Source organism: Aulonocara sp. 'chitande type north' Nkhata Bay, linkage group LG22 (genome assembly GCF_057382095.1).
Source record: "Aulonocara sp. 'chitande type north' Nkhata Bay isolate Kocher_YH1m ecotype deep benthic linkage group LG22, A_spYH_male_GT1.1, whole genome shotgun sequence".
In the NCBI taxonomy this organism is placed as follows: Eukaryota; Metazoa; Chordata; class Actinopteri; order Cichliformes; family Cichlidae; genus Aulonocara; species Aulonocara sp. 'chitande type north' Nkhata Bay.
In genome coordinates this window covers 15691780-15701649 of record NC_141364.1, presented here as the reverse complement: position 1 = coordinate 15701649, position 9870 = coordinate 15691780, and the positions used below count along the sequence as shown (strand labels likewise).

Here is a 9870-nt window from a genome sequence, read left to right as displayed (position 1 = left end):
TTTGAGCAATTGCTCAGCAACAGAGTTGGACGTGCGTGCAGTTTGTGCTCAGACAGGTGACTGCTTGCACCTGTCTGTGGTAACACTGTCAAGCACCGTCATTATAACAGTCTTGCACTATACATGCAGTGCGTATATCATATTGTGGCTCTATAAAAATCTATTTAGATCATAAACCTGTGTTTTGTTTGTTTGTTTGTTTGTTTCTTACTACTATTGTACATCAGTAAAGTGCAGGAGCCCATTTTTCCAACTAGATAAAAGTCTAATACAACCCAAGAAAACAGCTTAACCATGAATCACACTTTGTAATATCTGTGTTTGGCACTGTCATGTATTTTTAGACTCATATGTTTAATAACAAATATTTTGGCTTGTGTAGTAAGGAAAGTACAGGGGGTATAATGAAGTGTCCACAAAGAATTTTTTCCAATGACCTAGCATGCATAAAAACAGGACCATCACTAATACACAATACTTTGACTCTGTTCATGTTACAGCATTGTGTATTAAAATGTGGGTAAAAACTGATGGTTACAAATGTTTATTTGTGTGTTTGTAGTTTCCTGGGGAGATAAACTGGATTGCATTTTTGTTGGGAACTGTTATTTCAACATAACGGAGTCTAGTACAGCACGTCCCCAACAACTGGAACCTCAGTAATAACAGAGCCAACACACGAAACCATAAAATGCAGAAAAATCTGAAAAAACGTCCTATTAACGTTGAATATGAGCTAAATATGATATTGTAGTCCATTCGTAAGAGTGTTTTGAAGTGCTTATTTTACTAGTTGACCTCTGTGAGGCAAACATACAAAATGCTGTATGCTATCTGTGAGGCTCATATGCAATTTTTTAAATCCAAATCAAATCAAAACAAAGCTTTTATGCAATGAAAGGTTCATTAAAACAATGTAAATATACATTTCAAAACAATTCTATGGGGCAACTGTTGCCAAGTCATGATGATGTCATAGGCTCCATTCCCCAAATTCCACAGTTAGATTTGATTTTGTGATCTGAACACTTCAAGACAAACTTCAGACAAAAAAACTAAGAAAAACAGTCACAAAAGTCAAGATGAGTGAAGAAGGCCAGCCGCCATACAAGTCGAGCTCAGTGTATAATGAACTCCGTTCGGAGGGACAATTTTGTGATGCAATCATCAAAGTGGAGGATGTTGAATTTCCGGTCCACAGGGTCATCCTGTGTAACTGTACGCCGTACTTCAGGTGAGTTGCTTACCTGATAATGTGAAGGACAGTTGACTGGTTTATACCTGTGAAAAATGTAATTCATGTACTTAGTCTGTGAAACAGTGCCAACAAAAAGGAACGGGTTGAATCATAAAACTTTTGTGATAGAAAGACTTTGTCACGGTCAACTGACAGATACACCCAAAACATAATGCAAACATTTGCAGATTTCATCTTTACCTTCACAGAGATTCCACTTCAGTAAATGTGCCATTTAAAAAGCACTGTGAATCACTTGGTGATTGTGTGAAGTCTAATTGAAGTGTTTTATTAAGTTATATTAATATCTTCCCCACTGTTTGATACAGTAAGACACACCAGACTTCCTGATACTAAAAATGTTGAATTTTGTTACACAGTTATACGCTGAGCAAAAGTTTTGAGTTGCCTCTCATTTTTTTATATTTTGCTTTGAAACAAATGATTTTTTAAAAGTCCACTTGAGCAATAGTTCTCAACGTGTTTTTTTTGAAGGCTTGTAAAGGTTTTGTTTGGACATTTTTCACCCTTTTTAGTCCAGTGCTTGTACCCGAGGAATGGTTTTGTTTTTGTTCATTTGTTTATTTGTTTGTTAAGCCATTTAAGGCTGATCTGTTTTCTGTCATACAGTGAAAGCTTGACGGAGCTACAATGGCCTAATTTTCTGCTTAACTTTGTAAATTATAACAAGTTCCGCTTTAGTGCTATACCAGTCAGAAAAACAAACAAAAACAAAACAAGGCTTATGTTGCAAATGCAATAAATTGTCAGTCTTTCTTTTAAATGCGTTTCTTAGTACATCATTTTAATATTGTAGAGAACCCAAACATATTCTGCGAGCAGTCTTTGGTTCAAGTTGAATGATTTTAGTCAGTGGCGGGGTTGGGGTTTCTTTGCCAAGCCCAAATAAACTCACTTGTACAGCTCAGAATAGGTTCAAGTTAATGCATTCCCATTCGCGCACACTCATATTCAGACTCCTCAGAATGCAGAAGCCAGTGATCAAGCCACTGACCTGCTAATTTATTGACCACCAGATGTATCTTGTAAGCCACTGCCATCGTGCACACATGTGGCACAGTGGTGCAGTGATTAGCGAACAAAAACGCATATGAGGCTAAACTGGCAATTCTTAATTAGTCATAGGTGTGAGTGTGAATGTCCTTTCTGTCTCTCTGTGACAGACTGGCAACCTGTCTGGATGCATAGACGGGTGCCGCATTCTCAAGGCACGAGTCTCAATATTAGAAGCAGGTGTATGCCTTATACTGTCATCACTGCCACCCTGCTGCATCTGACTGAAGCATCCTGATGCCAGGCTGAGCATGCATGACGCATGATCCCGCGTGATCCCTTGCATGACCATCTGACTGTTCTTGGTGGAAGTGACTTGACAGAGCTATCGAGATGAAGTTCTCTAACCTGTACGACAACCCGGCCTGTGGCAGTTTGAGTGTCGCCTCCACATTGCCAGAGATCACTAGCATATCCAGACACTTCCTTGGCCAGCATTTAGTGTTGATATCTCTCCCACTGAATATGCCTGGGTAATTTTGGGCTGGCATGTTCATTAGAGGCAACCAGAACCCATTGCAGCTGGATGCTGCATATATCTATGAATGGAAAGAAATTGCTCAACAACAGATCTGCAGTCTGTGCTCAGACAGGTGACTGCTTGCACCTGTTTGAGGTAATACTGTCAAGCACCGTCATTATAACAGTCTTGTACTATACATACAGTGTATATATGTGTTTTGTTTGTTTGTTTGTTTCTTACTACTATTGTACATCAGTAAAGTGCAGGAGCCCATTTTTCCAACTAGATAAAAGTCTAATACAACCCAAGAAAACAGCTTAACCATGAATCACACTTTGTAATATCTGTGTTCGGATATTACAAAGTCATTTTATTAAAAAAATGGCCTATTAAGGTTAAATGTGAGCTAAATATGATATTGTAGTCCATTCGTAAGAGTGTTTTGAAGTGCTTATTTTACTAGTTGACCTCTGTGAGGCAAACATACAAAATGCTGTATGCTATCTGTGAGGCTCATATGCATTTTTTTAAATCCAAATCAAATCAAAACAAAGCTTTTATGCAATGAAAGGTTCATTAAAACAATGTAAATATACATTTCAAAACAATTCTATGGGGCAACTGTTGCCAAGTCATGATGATGTCATAGGCTCCATTCCCCAAATTCCACAGTTAGATTTGATTTTGTGATCTGAACACTTCAAGACAAACTTCAGGCAAAAAAACTAAGAAAAACAGTCACAAAACTCAAGATGAGTGAAGAAGGCCAGCCGCCATACAAGTCGAGCTCAGTGTATAATGAACTCCGTTCGGAGGGACAATTTTGTGATGCAATCATCAAAGTGGAGGATGTTGAATTTCCGGTCCACAGGGTCATCCTGTGTAACTGTACGCCGTACTTCAGGTGAGTTGCTTACCTGATAATGTGAAGGACAGTTGACTGGTTTATACCTGTGAAAAATGTAATTCATGTACTTAGTCTGTGAAACAGTGCCAACAAAAAGGAACAGGTTGAATCATAAAACTTTTGTGATAGAAAGACTTTGTCACGGTCAACTGACAGATACACCCAAAACATAATGCAAACATTTGCAGATTTCATCTTTACCTTCACAGAGATTCCACTTCAGTAAATGTGCCATTTAAAAAGCACTGTGAATCACTTGGTTATTATATGAACTAAATTCAGACTATGTTGAACTGAAGTCTAATTTATGTGTTTTATTAAGTTACAACATTTTGATGCACTCTTATCAACCCAATAAAACACACCAGGCTTACTGATACTAAAAAGATTGAACTCTGTTATAAAGTCATACGCTGAGCAAAAGTTTATAGATGAGTTTTTGTTCATTTGTTTATTTGTTTGTTAAGCCATTTAATGCTGATCTATGAATCATTCAAGCATAAAAAGGACACCTACCATAACTCGAAGGATGAACCATTATTGTTTCTACACATAACACACAACTTAGTGAAGAACCAGCGTTAAAGACAAAACAAGGAGTAGCACACATAAAAAAGTAATGATCTACAGCAGATGAACAGTATCCGAAAGTCATGTCCTTAAGAAGTCCAGCAAATTCCTGACACAAAACCATTTAATCCATCTACTTATCATGAAACCTCATCAGAAATGGTTGTGGAAGGAAAACAGAGACTGTAATTAAGCAACATGCACTGGAACTTCCATAAGGAAAGGAAACAGACTGAGGTATGCCAAATTATGCAATAACTAGACTAAAGATCAGAGCAAACTGGCCTTATGGAGTTGATTTCAACATTTGTCATAGAGGTACAACAGTGAGTGTCTAGAGTTAACTTTAAAACACGGTGGAGGCTCTGTCGTGGTGTGGGACTGCATTGTGTTTGGCAATGGCTTCATAAACATGGTGCCAATGTAATAAAGACATTGAAAACCCAACAATCAAGCGCACTAAACATGTACAAACTCTGTTTTGGAGTTATATACTCTATGGCAATATGGACTAGACATTACAAGACTATCACAGTAATCACATAGCAACACATGTAATTAGGAAATCATTTCCATTCCTGTCAACAGATTTTATATATTTATCTTGCTTGTGCATGACATAGTTTATTATCTTGTTGCCTCCACACCTTTTAATATTCTCTACTCTGTCTCCATCTCTACCCTCAGGGCTCTTTTCAGCCGCTGGAGCAACCCAGACAAACAGGTCTTCAACATACGTGGCGTGTCTCCTGAGATGATGGCACTCATCATTGACTTTGCATACACTGGCTCAGTTTCCATAACGGAGGAAAATGTAGTGGAACTTCTCATGGCAGCTGATCAATTCAATGCAATGGACATTGTGAAACTCTGCTCTGACTTCCTCGGGGAGCAACTGTGCCCAGAGAACTGCGTTGGCATTTGGCAGTTCACAAAAGTATGCTTATCACCCGAACTACGCGCCAAGGCCTACCACTACATCATCAATAACTTTAAGCAGGTTGTTCTTGAGGAGGAGTTCCTGCAGCTAACTGTGGAGGAACTTGCTGACATCCTTGATAGAGACGACCTCAATGTGCAGTTGGAGACCACTGTGTATGAAGTGCTTACAAAGTGGATTAGCCATGTACCTGCAGAACGGAAACAACACCTCACCGCTCTGTTGCCCAAGGTCTATAAACTTTCATTACTACATTTAGTTTGGACTTAAATCTTCAGCAATTAAGTCATAGATTGAGTCGATCCATCTGGGTATAAGGATGCTTTAATATCTCAAGATGTTGCTCTTTTCAGCTGTAGCCAAACCACATTTAAGAAATTCTCTTCAAGAGCATTAAAACCGTATCAGATCTCTACACACATGCTATAGAATAAATTATATTTATTAAGTATAGTTGCTAGGGCTATGACTAAAAACTGTCCCTGCTGACGAAAAGACTAATGGTGTCTGACTTTGGTCGCTCTCTTGCTAGCAATAAGAAAATTAAACAACATTAGGAGCATTATCCTAAAGAAGCTTGAGTTTACTAAAACTGATGTAGTTGAAATTCATAGTCATATTCTCTTCTGTCATCTCTCTATAGGTCCGACTGGGATTGATGACGTCTGACTACCTAAAGGACAATTTGCTGTCTAGTGAGCTGGTGGGGGCCAATTCTGAGTGCGTGTCCATGATAAGTAATGTCATCTTAGACATACATGGTCTAGGAAGCAGACCCTTCATGTCTGGCTTGTGTCACCCTCTTGCTCGTCCCCGCCTGCCTCATTCCATCCTGCTGGCCATTGGGGGGTGGAGTGGTGGTGATCCAACTAACGGCATCGAGGCCTACGATTGCCGGGCTAACCGCTGGGTAAACGTAACGAACAACCTCGAGTGTCCTCGTGCTTATCATGGAGCCGCCTTCCTCAACGGGTACGTCTACTTCATTGGTGGCTTCGACAGGGTGGAGTATTTCAGCAGCGTCCGTAGGTTTGACCTGACCACTCGCGCCTGTAATGAGGTGGGGCCCATGCACTTCCGCCGCTGCTATGTGAGTGTGACTGTGTTGAACGGGTTCATCTATGCCCTGGGAGGCTACGACGGGCATGTACGACTCAGCAGTGCAGAGCGCTATCAACCTGAAATCAACCAGTGGAGTCTTATTGCACCGATGCACGAACAGAGGAGCGACGCCAGCTGCACAACACTTAACAACCGGGTGGGTGAAGTAAAAGAGTAGCAGAGAAATAGAGTAGGGTCTCAGGCACACAGGCCTAGAGACCTGTCAGCAACCTTTGGTAACAACCAGTTGCTAGGGAAAAATGTGTACTCCTCAGCTGGTTAGGCAGTGATTGTATGAAAGACTCTACAGATTTCTACAGCAAATAGTTTGTGAGTATTTGCAGACAAGTCAGAGTACTCCATGCAAACCTCAACAGTCTGCTTACGACCAAAGGAAACACAGGGAGGCTTGTGGTGCAACACCTTCCTGGTTACAATTTCACAGTAGTGACAGCCATCAACCTCCAGCAAACACTTGCCAACCAGTCAGGGAATACACATTTTTACAGTGAAGCGAGGTGCAAGATAGGTCACAAACTGGTTTCTATGTTCATGTTTTCAAATTTAAAAGTATAGTTTAAAAAGTTGAAAAATATACTAATATATATCTATTTTGTTTCTAACTGATCACAAGTGCATCTTTGCATTTATGTACAGTACTTTAGTTGAGTTGACTTGTCAACTAAAATATAACAGATATTAAAAAAATAGTAAAACACATCAATATTTTATTATATTAAGATCCCAGATTACAATTATTTATCTGCATTCCTGAACAGAAAAATTAGCCTTATTGATTGAATGTTATGTTTGATTCATTTCTGGCTTTCTGACTGAAAGAAGTCCCACATACTCAGGTAAAATTTGGGTGCATAAACATGTTTTTATGACAGGTAATTGTAAAACACACACATTTGTTATTACACATTTGTATTTTTCAGTTGGACACTTGGGTACTGAGTATCGGTCTTACTTCACAAATGATGTGGAAACATTTCACTTACAGGTAACATTGTTTCCAACTGAAATCTAAGAAATGTAAAGATATTTAATGTCCCTTTTTTGTTTTCAGATTTACATTTGTGGTGGATTCAATGGCAACGAGTGTCTGCAGACAGCTGAATATTACAACCCAGAGAGCAACCAGTGGACGATGATCAGTCCCATGAACAGCCGCCGCAGCGGGATAGGTGTCATTGCATATGCGGATCATGTCTTTGCAGTAAGACCACAAAGTAGTGCTGACACTCACGTAACATACAAATCAAATCTGTAATGTGCTTCGATCAGCAAGGCTTAACACAGATTTGGCTGACACAGAATTTTGTTAACTTTGTTTTGTATTTATCAATGATCAGACTCCTATCCTGACCACAGGTTCAGAGAAGGCATTCTTACTCATTCTATGTATTAATTTAACCGATTAATGTTTCTGCCTCATTTTTTTTTTCATGTGCCTCATTCCCAGAATGTTGTGTCTTTAATGATTTCACTGATGATTTCACATTTCACTCAGTACAACAGAAATACTTATTCAAAACCAACATTGTCATCCTCATCGTTCCATAGAGGACATATGTTAGAGACAATTTCAAACTCATCCTGCAACACCTTTAGAAAAATGAGGGAATAAGCCAAGTGATTAGAACTCATCCTCTGGGGACGGTAGGCATTTTAGCTGTAAATTTTATCTCGCTATTTGCCTTAAAACCACTTATTTAGTTGTTTTGCAGCTGCACCCTTTGGTAAAAAGCAAAGATTTTAGTCTCACCTTCTGAGACACCCTTCTTTATTTAGCTAGCTACCGTTTAGTATTTATTTTCTATTCAGACTAAGTCTCTAATCAAATAAAGGAAAAGTTATTATCAGCAGAATGCAGTGACCTTACCCTGGTGCTGACCTCAGGGTCTTTGATCAGGCTTTTAGGCCCCAAGGCCTGTCAGGGCTACTTTAATCTGTTATAGGAAGAAAGGACTGGAACTCAATGTTCCTTTTTGGACTAAAGGCAAAAGAGCTGTGAAGACATTTATACTGAAAACACAAATACTTTTTGTCGAGGGCTATTCATCTTTGTTGATAATAGCGTGGTGTGATAGACAACAGTGCTTTAATAGCTGTAGTTGAGGCTTGAGTGAAAAAAGGTCTCACAGACTTCCACAACAGCTGGCTTCTACTTTATTTTACTTTCTCCTCTTAACCCAGAAGTCATTTTCACACACCACTGCACCCTGATCTTTTCTAGACATTCCCAACAAATGTGGGCCTGTGAGGATGCAAATACTGGGACGTTAATGGGCCTTTTTTAAACAATTTTTATGTGTAAACTCCATATAACAGCATGAGAATATGTCAGGTAGCTGTTCGCTTTATCCAGGTAAAACCCTAAACCAATCAGAGTATTTCAAGTAGTCAGATCACACCTAAGGTAAACAATCTCCTTGTATCTGCTACATATTAAGGGAAACTTTGGACAGTATTGCAACTTAATTCTTCAGTCATTTTCTGGAGTATCTGTGCAAAAACAGCTAAAGACATATAGCAGGTACATTTTCTTACAGGGATACGGTGAAGCTGGTTACACTTACATTCAATCATTTGACCCACGTATTTACTTTTAGGTTGGTGGCTTCGATGGAAACAACCGTCTGCGCACCGCTGAGGCTTACAACCCACATTCCAATACGTGGAACCTCGTGTCCTCTATGCTGACCTCCCGCAGCAACTTTGGCATTGAGGTAATTGACGATCGCCTCTTTGTCGTCGGGGGTTTCAACGGCTTCACCACCACTTCGAACGTTGAGTACTACGACACTTTAACCAATGAGTGGTATGAGGCGTGCGACATGGAGATTTTCCGCAGCGCCTTGAGCTGCTGTGTGGTGTCCGGACTTTGCAACATGACTGAGTACACCTTTCCTCGTGACTTCCTGCCACTTGCCAATGTGCCAGAAGAAGCAATGGAGTCAGCAGAGTCCACGTAACATCTTTAAAGTGCTGTACTGCCATGTGTTAACATCTGAGACTCCAACATGAAGGACTGAAATAAATCTTTAGAGCATTAAACCACTGGTGAACTGGACATTTTTTGTAGGTATCTCAAAAACTTCCAGTAGGAGAGCCTGCACTGTAGATACTGGGTTTTATTAAGAGAATGCAATTGCAACAATAACAAATTGAAAAGATTTTTTCATTCCCTGTAATGTATGGCTGCTGAGTAGCCATACCAGACATGCACACAGGGTGACTAGATCACAATAAGCCGCATCTCAGACTTTTCAACTCTTGCTAGGTAAACACAATAAGAATAAAGGGAAGTTTTCACTCCCCCTTGTTATTTCAGCTGCGCTTCTGTCTGGTAACAGTCTATAGGTTTGAGTAAGGATGTATCCATAGGTCTTTTTGGAGCACTAGCTGACAATTTATGAATCTTTAGCCAAATATCACACAAATATACTGTGTCGCTTCACACCATTTTTTCTCTTATGTGAAACTGAAAAATAACTCTATTTCTCAGTATATCTGTCATCTGCTTTGTGGTATTTTCCACTATATTGCACAGACTGATATATTTGTTCATG

The 9870-nt window shown here is 39.6% G+C and overlaps 1 protein-coding gene across 1 annotated transcript; it reads left to right on the top strand.

Moving 5' to 3' along the window:
- The first annotated feature begins 3439 nt into the window (after positions 1-3439).
- LOC147303881 (kelch-like protein 10) lies at positions 3440-9345 on the top strand. The gene is made up of 5 exons (XM_086280724.1): positions 3440-3678; positions 4939-5422; positions 5835-6449; positions 7365-7514; positions 8911-9345. The coding sequence occupies exons 1-5, from the start codon at positions 3527-3529 to the stop codon at positions 9271-9273; spliced, it is 1764 nt and encodes a 587-aa protein (XP_086136850.1). The 5' UTR covers positions 3440-3526; the 3' UTR covers positions 9274-9345.
- Positions 9346-9870: the final 525 nt, after the last annotated feature.

Coding starts and splice junctions, on each gene's coding strand:
- LOC147303881 (XM_086280724.1), top strand. CDS start 3,527: ATGAGTGAAGAAGGCCAGCCGCCATACAAGTCGAGCTCAGTGTATAAT. Junction 3,679..4,938: donor AACTGTACGCCGTACTTCAG/GTGAGTTGCTTA, acceptor CTCTACCCTCAG/GGCTCTTTTCAGCCGCTGGA. Junction 6,450..7,364: donor GCACAACACTTAACAACCGG/GTGGGTGAAGTA, acceptor TTTTGTTTTCAG/ATTTACATTTGTGGTGGATT.